Below are 17,455 nucleotides of genomic sequence, written 5' to 3' on the forward strand. Positions count from 1 at the left end.
ATTAGCATTGGTTTATATTCTTTCAGGTATCTTCATAAAAATTAAATCACTAGAAAGTTCTCAAATATACTACGGCAAGGCATAATGACATTTGTCATTTCAAATGAGACTAAACAAAGTATTAGTAATGATTCACATAAACATGTTTTGTGTGTGTTCTGGGATCAGAAGTCTTTTTTACTCCAACAAGATGAAATAGTACATTAAAACTGACTATGTATATATATTTATAAGCAGAAACACAAATCTGTATCAATATATTAAAAACTAAGAAGATTTTAATTAAGGAAGCACTAGAAATGCTAACATTTACATCTACTTATCATGCTTATCATCTCATTGCTAGTGTGCCTGCTGCTACTCTTCTCTTGAATCATGGCTTATACTTAAAATACAAATTCTTGAGCATTAGCTACTTTCACACTAGAGGCTCCAAAGCCTGATGATAATAAGAATCACATATTGCATAAACCTTAAGACATTAAAATTATTGATACTTCAACCTTCTAAGAACACCACGATTAATTTATAATTAATGGCATTTATGATTGAAAACAGAAATTTGTATTACTCATAGTATCATTATTTGTATTAGCTTGTGTAATATGTTTTCCTTCTATTTCTAAAGGATGTTATTCACACTGAAGAAAAATGGCTTTTATTAAAACTACCAATCAAGAATGTAAGAGGATATTAAAAAACCTGCCTCAACCGTAAAAAAACAAGTGATTTACAATTGTACTATTTACAAAAGAAAGAAGAGAAAAATTACCTGGCTATCAAGTAATCCACTTTCAACTTCAGGACCTTCTGCAGAATACTGGAGTCTCGAATTAGATAGCGGAGAGCTCGCAATCCTGCTGCTCGCACCTCTTTTGCTTCATTCAGTAAAGCTAACCTCAGGCTACAGTGCAGAAAACAAGGGGGACAAACAACTGCTTAGCAGCAAGTTGACTTCACCAGCTGCAGCTACTATCTACTCATTTAAAATAAAGTCTGCTTTTTCAAAAAAAAAAAAAAGAAAAAGAAAAATTTAAAAAAAAAGAAGAAAGTGTTCTTTATTAACTTTCCAACTTTGAGATACTTACATGTACAGACTGAAAGCCAAATCTTTCCCCTGTCAGCAGATACAGATATAACAATCTGAACAAGCCACAAACCAATTTCCAGCCCCCTCATTCCCCAGAGAACAGAAATAATACATGACCAAGACCTGTATACAATTTGTTATTTAACAAAACAACTGAGCACAATATTAGTCAAAGAAAATTAACAGGTAGAGCACATTTCCTCCTCTGCTAAACTGCCAACCCATAAGCACGGGTCCTCAAAACAATGTTTTGAGACAAATCTGACAAAAGAGAGACAAATCTGACAAAGAGAGACAAATTTGCACCCTAAGTAATTATATGCACCACTCACTAAAGACGTTATGGCACCACATTATTTTTGCATGAAATATGACAGTCATAATTTAAGCAGTCCCACACTGCACAGATTGCTACATACTTCATTTTAACACGTAACCAAAACATTATTTCTCTTTATATAGATTTTAAAAGCATTTTGCTTGCTCTGAAGTGAGCTTTCCTAAACAGAACTGTCATCAAAACTGCCATCACAATGTAATTCCTAAATTCACTATCTACGTAAAAGGAAACAAGAAGGCCTCTTGAGATAAGAAAGTATTAAACGACACACTGTCCTTTTGAAGGACCTAAAAAAATTCACCCTTTTTTCCTTGACTACACAGGGCAGGGGAAATACCCCAATATTATATAATTATATTATTATAATATTATTATAACATATTTTAGTAGGATTCTTTCAGTGGACATCTAAGAATGTAAATACTTCAGCATGTGATAAACAAATGGCTTAATTTTTTTTCCTTTCTTATTCTAGGATCGTCATCCATGGTAATCAGCTACTCCAATGCTGAAACTCTTACGAGTAGTTCTGGAGAAGAACTGGCCTGTTGAAAAGTTACTGTAACAGGAACCTACTTTCAGTTGGTATCTAGACAGAGTAGAAAGGCTGCAACACTAGACACAAATAAAGATTAAACAATTATTACTTTCAGCATGACGTAGGAAATTACTTCAGGAAAAACCCTGGTGCTATTGTATCAAGTATGATTCTTACATAAAAACAGTGCCACTAATTGACTCTGTTTACTTAAGCTGAGCTAGATGCAAATTAGAAAGATTCTCTATACAGTGAGGTTAAGAAAAATTCTTTCTTTAGAAAAAGCTGTACTAGAGAAAAGATTTACTTCCAAAGTTATTCAAGAAAAACAGACAAGCAACTCTTCAATTGTGCTGACTGGATAACTGGTATTCTTTACATCAACTCTTCAATTGTGCTGACTGGATAACTGGTATTCTTTACATCACAGATAAAAAATTGTTTCTAGCTTTGAAGCTTTCCAGAGATGGAAGTCTGAGGAATGAGTACATAAGACCCAGTTCTACTCAGTGATATTTTTCCATTTCCCATCACACCCCCATTCCCCTCCCCTTCTCCTCCCCCAAGTACTTTTATATTTGAGAGGAAACATCTTTTGAATGGCAGACCAAACCAATCTTTAGACAAATAGTTTCTCAAATGCAATCAATACTTTCAAAACTCATTCTAAATCTCACAAGGATGCTCTTAATTTGTGGGCAGAAGTAAATTTAAGAATTTGCAACAGTGAAACCACTACACAGGACAATGCTATCATGAGATCCAAAATCTAAAAGCAGAAGGTACCAAAAAAGGATGTGCCACTATCTTCAAACAGTGAGAATGCAATGAAAACATACATACAGCTAGCCAGAAAGATAACAGACCTAAAATAAAGGCCATAAAATCCATAAGGGTCCAGTGAAAGCAGTGACATATAGAAGTATACAAGGGTGAACAAAAATATCTCCAGTAAAAAAAAAACAACAACAAAAAAACACACAAAACCCATCACCAGTTACTGACTGAACTGTAAAAACCTGAAAGAAACCTGACCTTATAAAGACAACAAACACATGCTACAGGAGACATGTATGTAAGAAAACCTATGTGTATTTGGCTGGATGCATCTACATGTTCTGATTTCTCAGCTGTGCCACAAGGAGAAAACCTGAAAAATTAAATCAGATCCCCTGGATAACCCAAAAGAAAAAGAAGGAAGGGAGCACGTGAGAGACCGACAGAGGCATGACTGATACAAGCATTTTCTTCTCCTATCCTAAAGCTTTTTTTATTATACAACATTTGAGACCAAGAAGTGAAAATGATGGAAGAACTGGAGGAAATCTGTCAGTAAGTATTGTCAGCAGCGCACCAAGCTTCACACGAACTATCTGCATATATTTGATAGCACCGTATTATAAATGGTTGTGGCCACAATGGAGAAATGGCAATAATCAGGTCTATACAAAAAGGATTCTAAAAGGCACCCAGAGGCCAGTTAATGACCTCAAAATAAAATTACCTCAAAATAAAACTGGTTAGCCATGTGAAGCACCCAGTACAGTTTACACAAACTATATTATACTACTCTTTTTAAAGACTTGAAAGGAGTTATTACAACAACATATAAAAAGGCATAAGATGTTGCTGAAGACTGTATTAAGAGATATAACAAGATTATAGAATGATGAAAAGTAGTTTCACAAATCAAAATATGAAAAAATAATGGAAGAGCAAAGGTGAGTGGAAGATCTTTGCCCTGGCAAGTCTTTGTCCCCATTTTTAACCAAGTTCAGTGTCTCTTTTTGTAGGCAGTATTTAGTGTACAGTAACTGATTTGGAGGAAGCAGGGTGGGTGGCTGTGCAGAAATACACATGACAACATTATTTATAAGAATAGGATGGGGTGATAAAAAACACCAAGGGAACTTAAAAATTATCTGTAAGCACAGTTAACAAGATGGTGAAGCAAATTCAAGATTGTTAGATCTGACTTCCCATACATCAATACAAAAACTGTGTTACAAACTCATACTATACGGCTCTAAAAGAGCCATCAGATCAAGAAAATTGATATGCACATTCCACATGCACCTACTTGGCTGAAAGTGCCAAAAAGACATCACGATTCTGTAAGAGAAAAAACTAAGCACAATACCACTTACCCTAGTATTTTAAATGTCACTGCAGAAATGAAAATAATTTAAGACAGAATTAAGGGTGATAAACATTGAGAGTGACAGAAAGTCTGGAAGAGCTAATAAAGAATGGAGTAAGAAAAGATACTCAATCCCTATTACAGTATCACTCCTGCACCTTCTTTTAAAGCACCTCATTTACTCACTACGCAAAGATAGCCATGGTTTTGACAAATCCCTGTTTGATCCAGTCAGGTAGTAGTGAATATTCTGAATTTTGCTTTCATGACCAAAGCCTCCTGGCACATTTCTAAAAGACCTCAAAAGTTTCTGAGGCCTACCAACATTCCATTTTCTTCATGGCTCAAGGCTTCCTCTCATCTGTCAATGGTATGGTGCTCTGGGAACCGGGAAGACCCATCTACACTGGGAATGACAACACAAGGTGTCACTATTATCTCCATCTGCTGGTAGGAAGAAACTAAAATTAGGCACCTAACAAAATGCTAAAAGGAAAATGAGCTCTAAGAAACAGATTTCTAACTTGAGGGCAATCGCAATTATTGCAGACTGTGACTGTCTTCAGTTTGGGTAAACAGTCTACCACGGTTACTGATCCCAAACCCTAGGACTAGGAAATCTAAAATTATTCTTGAAATCTTATTCCTAAAATTATTAGGAAATCTAAAATTATTCTTGAAATCATAATTCCCTTCCAGTTTAATGCACTCAGACTAGCCATTTATACCTCACAAAAACAGAAAACTCACAAGGTACTTCTTGCATCCAAATAACTTCTCACATTTTTCAAAGAAAACCAAGTTTGCTCTGTAGAACAAAAAGGTTTCCCTAGGGAAATCCAAGATAATGTTGGGAACAACAGCAGAGCAAATTACAGCACTTGCATGTTAAGTCCAAAGGAATATATAAACTTAGCCTACCTGAAGGTCACTTCCAAAATCTATTAAAAACTTCAGATATTTGCAAGTTACTCAGAATATCTGCATGTTTTGCTACATAACAATGTGCAAACAGAATACTACCACAGAACACCTGTAACTCCAGCAGCATTTTGAAGTTTGCCTGAAAAGTCAGTATCTCATTAAAACAACCCACCCTATAAATATTTCTGAAGAACCACAAATCAGCATGATTATGGTTGTTAAAATGTTAGCATCTGAGTGGAATCGTTGAATTTGAAAATTAACACCACAGCACAATAACCAACATACACACATTAAAAATTTACTTCTAGTGTACATACACAATGGACCCACCAGACTGACCAAAATAACACTAACCAAGGTAACTTTCTTGATACGTGTTTTTAGAGTTTGTTTGTTTGTTTTGGGTTGTGTTTGGCTGTCTTTTGTTTTTTTGGGGGTTGGTGGTTTTTGGAATTTGTGGGGGGTTTGCTGTTTTTTTTTTTGAGAAGCCATTTTTGGCATTTTTCTAAGCAGAAGGCTATTTTTCTTCATGTGTCTGCTGAGAACATCAATATCTGTAATTGTGTTTGGATTAGCAGATCTTTCTGCAAACTTATGCCTATAAAAACAAACACTTCTATGTGCATAACCTTTTAAGGCTTGTATTTAAAAATATTTACCAAAGAACTCTGAATTTTGAAGTTATACTCTTAAATGATGTTTAGTACCACCATAAAGCACCATAATAGATTACATAAGATCAGAAGAGAACTTACTAAAGCTTACAGCAAAATATGCATTCACAAAAATACACTAACATTTTTTTTAATTTTTTTAGTTCTAGCAAGAAAAACCAATTCTTTTTACAAAAGAACTTACAATATTTCCACAAGACGTTACACAAGCATTTCCAACATTTTACTTGAAGAGTGACTAGCTTTTCTAAGTTTGATAACTAAATTGGAAGAAGACAAGAATCATATTAAATACCAGATCTTAGTTGTTTCTGCCACCTATGTTGAGTCTCAGGACATATTTACTAATGTTTGCATAAAACCACAGAAGTTCTGGAAATAAGCATGTAGTTACTATTGATTGTTAGAAACGGCCATAAAATACAGGAAAATTCCACTTGGAAGTACAAACACAGGGCATTTTAGTAGCAGAAAAAGCAATGTTACAGACACATATACACAAACACAATTAACATAAATGTTTATCCTTAAATCCTGATGCTATATCAAAGGCATGCTCTAAATTCTGTAGGTGCTCATTTTCACTGAAAGTGCTTTCTGCAAGTCCGGAAGTATTTTTACTCTATGGGGAATGTAAGTAAGAAATGCTTCAAAGAGAACAATCTATTTCTGATTTAAGCCAGAATATTTGTAAGGTATATGTTTAAATTCAGAAATTTAAACTCATTAGGGAAACAAAATACTAGCTCAGAAATAAAGTTTAGTTAAATGCACTTAGAAAAATTAAAGTACCCTAGTATTACTCTAGTGTTCCTTACTACTTACCATATTATGATGCTGTCATACGTAAAACCTAGCTTTTCTTCAGCATGGCCAATATTACAAAGCAGCTGAAAATAAAAAAGAACAAAAAAAAAACAAAACATGTATTATTTGTAACTCTTTCAAAATAATTATGTAAAACTGTAGATATCTGGCAATGCATTCAAAGAAACCTGAGGAATTTCATTCATGGCAAGGAGAAGCGTACCAGCTTCAGACTTTCTTGAGAATTTCTGCTGTCACTTTTCTGTTCCTATATACATCATTCACACACAAATTTGTGGCCTCATATACTAGCAGAAAGCTTGCACAATCCTGTAACGTGTCTACTGGTCAGTTTTTCAACTCCAAGTAGCTAGTTTGGCAATTGGTAACCTGAAAAGACATGAGAGAGACTGAACTCACATCCGCATTCAAGAAGAGTGAACTCTCAGGTGAGAGTTATGAAGCAAAGATTGACACTGCTGGTCTACTACTATGCTTGGCTACAGCAGCAGAGGTGTCAGGAAAAAAAAAATTAAAATCAGAGGGCATTGCCAGTGGTAAGTGTTCTGTAACTGACATCTGGCCTAGCCTGCCATTGATTCCATAGAACTTGTACCTCTGAAAAACATCAGTACAAAGGCTGAATTAATGCACACAAAACGGCACCTACAGACTGTCGCAAATTCTGAACATTTCAACTGTATCTATCCATTCTGAACACAAGACTGAAAATTTACAAGTGTAGCTTTTATGTTTAAAACAAATTTCAAAAGGAGGAACGTAGTGCATGCCAATGCTTTAGCCTCCTAAGGAAAGAAAACAGTCCATTCTGCAAGAAGAGCTGATGCTGTTCTCCTTTGCAAGAGCAGCAAAGAAATCTCACTTACTACCCCTAGCTAAAATACTTATCACATCCAAATCCCAAAGCACTTTTCAAAGCACTTGCAAAAACTCAAGTGACTAATACTGATTGCAATAGCTTTGCACTTTGTCCTCTCTTTTCAAAACAGGCACGTGTTCAGTTCTAAGCCAGCACAATATTAACAGCTTCTCCTCAGTGAGGAACTCAGGAAGTGTTTGTGCTAACTAGTGAAAATATTAGAATATATTAGAATATATCAAAACCTGTGCCGTATTCTTTGTATGTATTTACTGCTAACAATAATAATAATAAAAAAAAAACCTAAACAGTTAAAGTAAGGCTACTGTAAGTTCAAATATTAAACATGTTCCATGCTCCCATTCTACTCTTTACGTTCTTCTGAAAAAACAGTATATTGCAGAAACTCTGCTTCTAATTAAACCTATTTTATTAGCTTGATGGTTTAAATTCAAACAATACTTTGGTTTATGTTCAACAAGTACAAATTCTAAAGATCACATCACATTTTAAGGTACAACTTTCTGCACTGTGAGAAAAATGCGTAGTGATAATGCTGAAATCCAACATTGCTAATGAGACAGATTAATAAATTGGCCTGGATCAGCTCCACATCTGGGTTCACATAATCTTGGTTGATTGAAATATTTTGGATTTTGTGTTTTTCTTAACAGTGGCTATAAACAAAGATGATTATAAAACAGAGGCAAGTTATATATATTTTTTTCCACCACCATTCAAATTTAATTGATTATAAAAGACAATTAGTGTATTAACTGGTTATGACAGTATGTCACTTCCTAGCATCAATCTATTTTTATGCCATGTTGTTGGGCTGCCTAAGGCCACCAGTGCTGCTTTAGCATTTCTATTGGCATCTTATGAACTGTAAAAATTGGCTGGCAGAGTGTAAGCAAAACAGTGTGAGAAGATAGCGAGTAAAAACAGTTCATTGTTCAGTTTCAGACAAGTACATCAATAGTTGTTTAGGCTAATCATTCATACATCTGAACATCTGCCCATCATTCCATACCAGCACAAAGGAGAAATCCTCATTTAACACCCCACATTATCCTCAACAGTGTTTCTTTCCTACTTTAAAAACTCCTACAGAATTGTAATTTTGATGTAGGAAAAAACATTCTTGAGAAAGCTGCTGGTTTGTGCACTACTGCATTCCTGAAGCAAGTCTCCCATCACTGCACTCACCATTGGTTTTCATCTTGAGTAGTCCTGAGATGAAACTAAAGCAGCTGTGTTCCAAGAACCCACCTAACTTGCTGTTAATGAGCATTCAGTGCACTGGACCATCTCTAGTCTAGTTCTCAGTAACCACTCTTACTAAATATACATAGTGAGGTTATTAGCTCCTCAATACCAACCGTTTTCTTCTATATATGTCCCACCGCATACATCCCCACTGACATAGAAAGAAACTCAACAACTTAATCTTATCTTGAAACTCAAACATGGTCATGTAACCTGATGACAGTTACAAGTTTCACTAAGCTTAACTGCTTTGTGGATGCAGATATCTAAATGTATTGATAATTATTATCAAAGTGTTTGAGATGATGCCTATGAACACATATGAAACATTTCAGGGAATGAACAGATAAAATGGCCTAAAAAAAAAAACAAACACCTTCTTTTTTTGCTATTAGTTTGTTCTCATTCCAATGGACCACCATTACTTATGTATTAGCTTTCTCTGAAATTCACACACAGTAGTGCAGTTACAGGACTTCCAGCTAGAAATGGCTTTCAAAGACAAACAGCAAGATCAGAATTCAAAACTAATTTGAAAGGAGTGCCTAAACTCAGTAAGAAAATTCAATTAAATAAAAGGAACGGATCCTTTAGGGTATCACACATGAATAAGACACAAAAACTGAAGCAAGTCCAACACAGAAAGATGTCCTGAAAGCATTCAGAATGTTAAATACAAAAACAAAATTCAAAAAGAGAACAAGATTTCTAAGTTCCTGCGAACTATAAATTAAATGTGATGCCATTTGACAAAAAAAAAAAAAAAAAAAAAAAAAACAAAAAAACCAAACACAAAAACACCCAAACAAAACAAATACAAAAAAAAAAGTCATTTTTACCCTTAGAAATACTTACAGGACTGCATTATGTTCGAGATTAATTTTTTCATCATTTCCCAAGCTGCTCTCAAAACTGTAAAATTTTGGGTGCGACATTTTAAGAGCAGACAATCTGGGAAAAGTAGAGCAGAAAAATGCACAAGGCGGCTAGAAAATGTACCCAATACACCCATGAAGGCTCAGACATTGGGTTCATTTAGTCCAGGTGAAAAAAAAAAGTAAGGTTGGGTTGATATATGTTTAAAGGAGAGGAAAAAAAAGGTCATGAAGCTGCTATAAAGAAGATACTGTTCAGCTTTGGGTACCCTCAATGCTTTGGGTATTTTTTCAGTTATAAATGTCTGGTCTTAAACACATCATAAGGAAAACTCTGCCACTTTCGTCTCATTTAACATCCAAACAACATTAAGCAGGTCAGTGATTCTGGCCCAAAATGCAGTAATTTTTTTTGATGGCTGAATTCCTGACAAATCCAAGTAACTGTCATATGCTTAACTGTAACATTAAACAATTAATGTGCTTGTCACTGTAGTCTAAGTTTGTAGGCAATATTAATATTAATAATTAATATTAAAATCTGCATTTGGCTATACATTGCTGTATTTCATGAAAATGGCTGTGGATTACCATATCATGTAAATGCCTGGAATTATGCAAATATGTTTATATTTCCATATAAATATATCTTGCAGAAGGTATGTATTTTTATATATACACAATAAATGTTACTTATTTCTATATATACACACATAAACACACAGAAAATACTTTACTTGTTAAAACTTCCAGTAAGTCAACTCTAAAATTGAAAATGTTTGATACAATAGTAAATGTATGGCAATAGCACAGACTTTTTGGAAGTATGATTTAATATTGGGACAAAATGGTACTTACACTAGGCCAGACAGTGACTAACTCACAGTGAAGAGGTTTTTTTCATGTTTACTGTCAGCTACAAGCTTTTCATGCTACTTGGATGAGTCATAGCAATATGAGTAACACATCAACATGTCTTGGAAACAGTAGCTCAAAACAACAAAACCACAGGAGGTCAACAGCATACACAAGCTAAGCGCACACCAAGACCATTCAAATTTATATTCAACAGCATAGTCACAGCAATTACTAGGTAAAAGTAGAATATTAGTCTGTGCATCCAAATGTAATTATTACATTGTAATTTTGAAGATACAGTTTCAACCATCACTGATAATATTTATGAGAAGACTACTCAGTAGATTCTAGTCTGAAGAGAAGCCTCTACTGAAACTGTGGACTCTGGATTTATACCCGTTAATTCTCCAGGTTTGTTCCACATCTCAACGCCCCTAAGCAGTTGTTGTGTTTATATCTGCTACAAGATTTACCTTGAGATTTCAAGTTTTGCCCACTGTGGTTTGGCTACATGGATGAATATTACAGTCAGTCAATACTACATTCAGATTCTAAGATACCTGGGTTTTTGCAGAGGACAAATGAGACTAGAATGACGGACTATGAATCGGACTGAGACAGAATCCGTAAAAGCCTCTATAGCCCCAAACTCCGTCTATATCTATTTAGTGAAATTCAGCAGCATAGTCAAAACCTAACAGATATATATAGCAGAAAAGCAGAGACACATTAAATAATGATGAATTAGTTTTTAGAAGATTTAGAATATTATTTGCCGTATCCCATTGCCTAGTCAATTGCTATGCTAAAGCTAAAATGAATTAAGGTTCATTTTGTCTGTAAAGAATACCTTTCTTTTTGAATGAAAGATAGAAATCCCTATAAACACCACCTGTGGATCTTTTTTTTTTCCTGTTCATTATCTAAATACACTTTCAGTTTTAAAAAAGATACAGAGGAACTCTCAGAAGCTAACAGTGGGATAAACCTTCTATAATAAAGGATTCTAAATAAATATTTCAAAATATATTTTCCACTAGGTAAACAGAATCGTACAGTTCCTTCTGGTTTTCAGTAATTTATCACTTACTACTTCTCATGGGGGTGGGGAAAACCCCAAAGAAGTAACCATGATGTTTTGGTATTAATCAGCAGAAGCTGGGAAACTTCAAGGTGCTCACCCTATGTAGCTGGCCATATAAATGAAACATGGGTAATCCTACTCAGCTTACTGAAGCCAAAGGCGCATACCAAGCTTGTGAACTGCTGCGACAACTGAAGGTATCACCGACCATTTACTGGAGGTCAAATCCTCAAACAGTTTTCATGTCAGAATTCAGGTTAGCTTAAAAAGTCATACAGCTGGTTTGAAAGAAACATAATTATTTTTGTCTAACACAGGTTAGGCTGTAATTTTGCCCACAAACTGCAGCTTCACTTATTTAGGTGATGAGCACCAGATGAGGAAAAAAATTCCTAAGTTTTCCACTGCTCAACATTAAACACACCTTTCCACAGCCTGAGTATCACCAGACTGGGGATGCTAATTTCTTGGAGCAGAAACTTTACAGTGCCTGATGGGTAAGAACAACCTATGTTCTGCAGCCAAAGTGTCAAGAATGTGAGCAGTAAGGTTTTTATTAAGTAAAACTTGATAAATGAAATGCAAGTTTTTCTAAAACATCATGTTAAGCTTACTTTGCACAGTAAGTATGAGGGCTGTGGGGACTTGATTATTACTTGTTAACGCTTTTCTTGAATGGAAAGACAAATGAAAGGGAGTTACACCAATTAGGAATGCAAGCTTCAAAAAAACTATCCGCCTTACGGTATCATCTTTGCAGACAAAGTAACAAATCCTGTTGACTGCTGATCATTATTATTTTAATAAATTTTATATATTTAACTTCGCATAAGATCTGGAGTCTAGCTCAGTAATTTCTGAAGGGTGATTTGCCCAGAAGAAGCTGTGGCTGCCCCATCCCTGGCAGTGTTCAAGGCCAGGTTGGACAGGGCTTGGAGCAACCTGGTCTAGTGGAAGATGTTGCTGCCTGTGTCAGGGGGGTTGCAACCACATGAGCTTTAAGGTCCCTTCCAAGCCAAACCACTGTGTGATTTGTTTCTTTCTCCTTAAAAAAAAAAATGGGGTAGAGGAAACAAACCCCACCTCAAAAATCTTGTCCTCTTTCAAGGAAAGAAACCTGAACCTAACATACCTGAGACATCAAGTTTTACATTAATTTCAAGATATCTATCAAAGTCTCTGTCAGGAAAGCCCATATTAACTTACATTATTTGTTTTTACATTAATACACACATTTTGCTTCCCCTGACCAAAAAAGTAGAACAGTATTTCTTCCAAATGTGAGATCTGCCCAGACCTTGAAGGAAAAATCTGGGGCAGTGAGCAGCAACTACTTAGACTGGTGCTGATTTTCTTTTAACAAGAATAGTATTTCCAGTAGGAGGATTAAATTTTATATATTTTCTGTATTACTTTATCAAAAATATGCTATTTAAAATTTCTGAAAGGTCCTTTCCTGTCTACAGGACAAATATCCTAGACCACTAGTAGCCTTTCAAAAACGGATCACAAAATGCAAGAATTTACAAACAAATCAAGTTCATCTTTAACATTATTCCATGACATGATACAAGCATCTCAGGTCTCAGCACATTTATCTTCTCCACACTCCTATCTCACAAAGGGGGAACCGAGACTATTTTAATTCATGGTAGAAGGCCAGAGTGCAAAAAGGAAATAAAACTGTCTCCCCCAAGCTCCAGGCTTTCACTCTTAACCACTGGAATGAAAAACACAGAATCGCTCCAACCACAAGGCAGACAACACAGTACAATTTGCAACCTTAATCTACTTTCATTTACATTAAACTGCATTTTCAGCTCACACAAAAACATAAAGAGTTTTCAAAACCAAATGTACAAGGCAAACATTTATAAAGCAGTTATTCCAGGGAGATGACTGTAAGAACATGTGTTCAACATTAAGTAGAGTACGATGATTCTCACATATAGGGTCACTCTGATTCACAATCAAAACCAGGTTAGGAACTACAATCTGTCTTCAAAAGTAATACTTCACTTTAGCAAGTTGTTTTTCCACAAATTCATACTTCCTTGCCAGTCTTAACTCCAATTTATGAAAATCTTTCTTGTGTTTTTGTAAGTATTTTCCATTTTTAACACTAGGTTAAGTATAGAGAGCATATTCTTCAAATATTCAATTACGAAATAATTCAATTTTTCAAAACTATCTTTTTAAAAGAGTTTTTGGTTCATCCTCTAATTACAATATGCATCTTTACAACTTTACCACATCTAAGGGGGCTTAACATCTGATTTTCAGTAGTAAAATCAACACTATTTTAACATCCATAGCTTTGAATATTGCCTTTTCACTGGGAATCATGAATCTGCAAATCCAATAAAGCTCTTAAATTTTAAGGCAACTACAGAATTTGGAAGCACTCACATTCAAAAGTTTTCAGATTAGCACAAAAAGGAAACAGTTAGTTATGCATCAGCCTTTTCTATCAGAATAAGGAGCTTTCTTGCAACACAGTTTGGAATCTCAGTAAAAACAGCAACATTTTGTCAATTGTGGGTCTGACAGACAGAATGACGCAATGACCCAAAAAAGAGATTTCACTGTAACTAATTTCTGTCCCTCAGTGAATGCTGTGCACTTACATGTGCCCTGGACCAACTCAGGAAATGGAGCATTTACAGATTTGTTATAATGCAGTAGAAGATAGATATATTTACTACTGATTTTGTCCTCAGTACCTCCTGCTAACTGAATTGCAAGTAATACCACTGAAGAGCTGTTCAATCTTACAAGGAGTACTTTTAACAGCCAACAAGCATGTCTACTTCGACACTTATCATGCATTTTGTCTTTCTCATACCGATTGGTCCCTCAAACCCACCCCTGAGCATTTGTTCTTTCACCTGAGATTGCCTCAAAAATGTCAAGTATCCTCCTGGTTATCTTACTTAATGATTTATTACTAGCTTTTAACCTTGATTTCTCCACAAAATTCTCCTCAACTACCTTGTTGCTTGGCTACCACTGATTGCAGTATCATTTCACACACACTGCTGCATCTGTAGTGCTCTGTCAGAAATGTGTACAATTCTTTTCGAGTATCAGTCCATCCATTAAGGCAATACACACACTGAAGCTCAAAAATGTCTCCTAGCTCATGGACTAGGAGCATTTTTCCCGTTTTGATAAATGGAACGCTGGTCCAACCACAACCATTCAGTATGCTACAACAAGTACCATTTTCCTAACCCACTACCTATCTCCCATCAGCTCCCTCTGCTCCTCCCTACAGGTTCCTTATTGACAAAAAAAAAATTAAAAAAAAAATGGTACTTGCTCTCCTTCTGAAGGCCTTTCCTGGCCTCTTTCTTCAGCCTACACCCTCATGCTGCAGTAGGTTTTTAATTCTTGCCTCCTGCCAATTCGCAATGACAGCTTCCAACATATCCATCGTACTTTCACGCAAGTACTTGTCACATTCCTATGATTTGGAAGCATGTATTTGGAAAAAGCACCTCAAAAATCAACAATACAGACTAGAAATCGCCCTTTAAGTCTTTTTTTCCACTGGAAAACTCAGTGAAAGTTGCTGTTACTATTCTATTAGCAACCTAACCACCATACCATACTCATTGACAGAGTCCTCAACCTTTCCACACTGTCAGTTTACATTAATGGAGTCTGCATTTCACATTTTTGATTCAATTCTGTGAAGCAGGATGCAATCTTTAGCTTTTTGTACAACTTAACCCACCATTTGTTTTATGACACCATTTAAGCGCTTACCTTAGTAAAATTGTTCAAGTGACCTAGTTTTCTCATATTTGAAACGCCTTGCAATTTGGCTACATTTTGGAGAATCTCTCTCATATTATCAGAAGGCTCTGCAAAAAAAAAACAGGTTATTAGCAAATACAGTTAAAGTAAAAAATCTACACATGCACTCAACATGCAGTTTTCTAAATGTAACAGCTCTCTCCAGCTCTTAATAAAGGATGCTGTTCATTTTCACCTCAAGAAGGATCAATTTGGTTTATGTTTAGAACCAAAATCAGGCATACCAAGTTCTCTAGAATGAATGCTAAAGCCCATAGAAAAGAGATACTTCTTTTTTTAAAGCAGATTTTAATCAATATCTTCCATTTACAATTAACAAAGATATTCATTTAGTGTATGAAACTCCAATCCTAACGTCTCGTAACTGAACAGCTTTATCGTTAACCCTGTTGTAATTTAAAGACAAGAAGTAAATATGAAGATAGCAGTAAAAAGATGGCATGTTACTGCCACATCACTTGACTTTTTTTTCTCTCCTGACAAAGGGTTGGTGGGATTTGGGGAAAACAAGGCTCTTTTCTGCTTTCCATATTCACCTACCTCTACAATCACCCTAAACTGTAACTAGAGGGCTAGAACTTTTGAGTGACATGGGAAGTGAACTACAAGATACATGGGGACTAGAAACATCATGCCCTTTCTTCCTCAGGGTCCACTATCCCAACTGCAAAAAAAAAACTCAACCAAAACCACAAACAGGGATTCAAACACCAACTGATGACCTTGCATTCTGGTCTGGGAAATGGAAAAGGGTTACCACACATGGTGAGAAAAGACAATATTGCTCCACCTTTGGGAATAAGGTTGGGGGAACTTGCGGCAGAGTGGGACAAGCAGCACAGAGTGCGGCTGGTCACAGAGAGCTGCACACAGAACTACTGTAACACAAGCTGCAGTAAGCTCTGTACACAGTGGTATTGCAGCAGGACAGTCTTCAAAGGGAGATATTTGACTGCAGGATTCTCATGCAGTCTTGGATCAAATAGACATTGTATGACAGGCACAACAACAATACTATCAACAGTGCTGTAGTTTGAAATAAATGACATATCAAGGCTATGCTGCAGATGTGAGCTCTTAGAAAGTATCGCATTACCAAAAAAGAAAAAAAAAAAAACCCTCATTACATAAAATGAAGTCTTTAGAAAAAGCCGGAAGAGTCCAAACACCAGACATCTGGAAAGCAGCAAAGAGAAGGTTTTTGTGTGCGATGCCCCACACTAACTTCAGTAAAAGAAACTTGCTTCCTACTGCAGTACGAACAGCTACAGCTGAATTTAAAACCCCATGTAATACAGCTGAATTTGCAGAAACCACATAGAGTTTTTTACTTCCCTGTTTATCCTGAAAGGACATTCGTGTATTTTTCATAACACAAAAGAAATCAGAAGTGTCAGAGATGTAAAGAAAGCACCTCCTTCATCATCTCTCTATAAATGAGGCTTTTAATCACTTTCTGCAGTTCAAAAACTTTAAAAACCAACAAATCTGAAAAAGCAGACATAACTAGCCATCATTTCAGGATACATCCAGATCATATTTGCAAAGACAAGACCCTTTATATGTACTACCATCAAGAGTACAAGACAGTATTTAAAGAAAAAGAAACCTGGATTAAGATGTGCAAACCTGTAAATGCATTGTAGTCAATGGAGATCTTGTCTATCAGTCAATGAAGTTGAAAGCAGTTAACCTGCTTAGCTGCAAGATGCCTACTGAAGCTAAGGTGAATCAGTTACATTGACTACACTGCTTATAACAAAACATTAGCACATGTACAGACATGCTATTGCCACAACACATAATCTTGACTTTTTGCAAAGGATCAGTGAGATTTTGAGGAGGCATCAATCTCAGCCTTCACCAGCTTCCACAAATCTAAGTCACTGCCATAAGTCGTCAGTTGTTGGATACTCAGCCACAAATGCAGGCTGAGAGCTACCTTGCACTGCAGAACAATATGCATAGTGAAACTGACATCCAGTAACTCTGAACTTAAATTGGAACACGTGCATGCACCTCTTTGAATCCCCACAGGCCAGCCACTGAAAACAAGAAATATGATACTATCACAGAAATTAGAGACAGTGACAATCTTACTAGATCCATCCCAAGTTCAGGATTCCTCTGCAGAGTTTACTTTTCCAGGGC

At 35.8% G+C, this 17,455-nt stretch overlaps 1 protein-coding gene across 1 annotated transcript in view; it reads right to left on the bottom strand.

Moving 5' to 3' along the window:
• RICTOR (RPTOR independent companion of MTOR complex 2) overlaps positions 1-17,455 on the bottom strand; it is a 78,984-nt gene that overhangs the window by 43,989 nt on the left and 17,540 nt on the right. The window contains exons 3-5 of the mRNA XM_057433244.1: positions 15,254-15,351; positions 6,535-6,599; positions 773-904 (exon numbers count right to left, since the gene is read on the bottom strand). Coding sequence (XP_057289227.1) covers positions 773-904; positions 6,535-6,599; positions 15,254-15,351 — 295 coding nt within the window. The remainder of the gene's footprint in view (positions 1-772; positions 905-6,534; positions 6,600-15,253; positions 15,352-17,455) is intronic.

This window comes from Pezoporus wallicus, unplaced genomic scaffold (genome assembly GCF_028554395.1).
Source record: "Pezoporus wallicus isolate ANWC-B61680 ecotype Strahan unplaced genomic scaffold, APGP_CSIRO_Pwel_v1 contig_5601, whole genome shotgun sequence".
NCBI lineage: Eukaryota > Metazoa > Chordata > Aves > Psittaciformes > Psittacidae > Pezoporus > Pezoporus wallicus.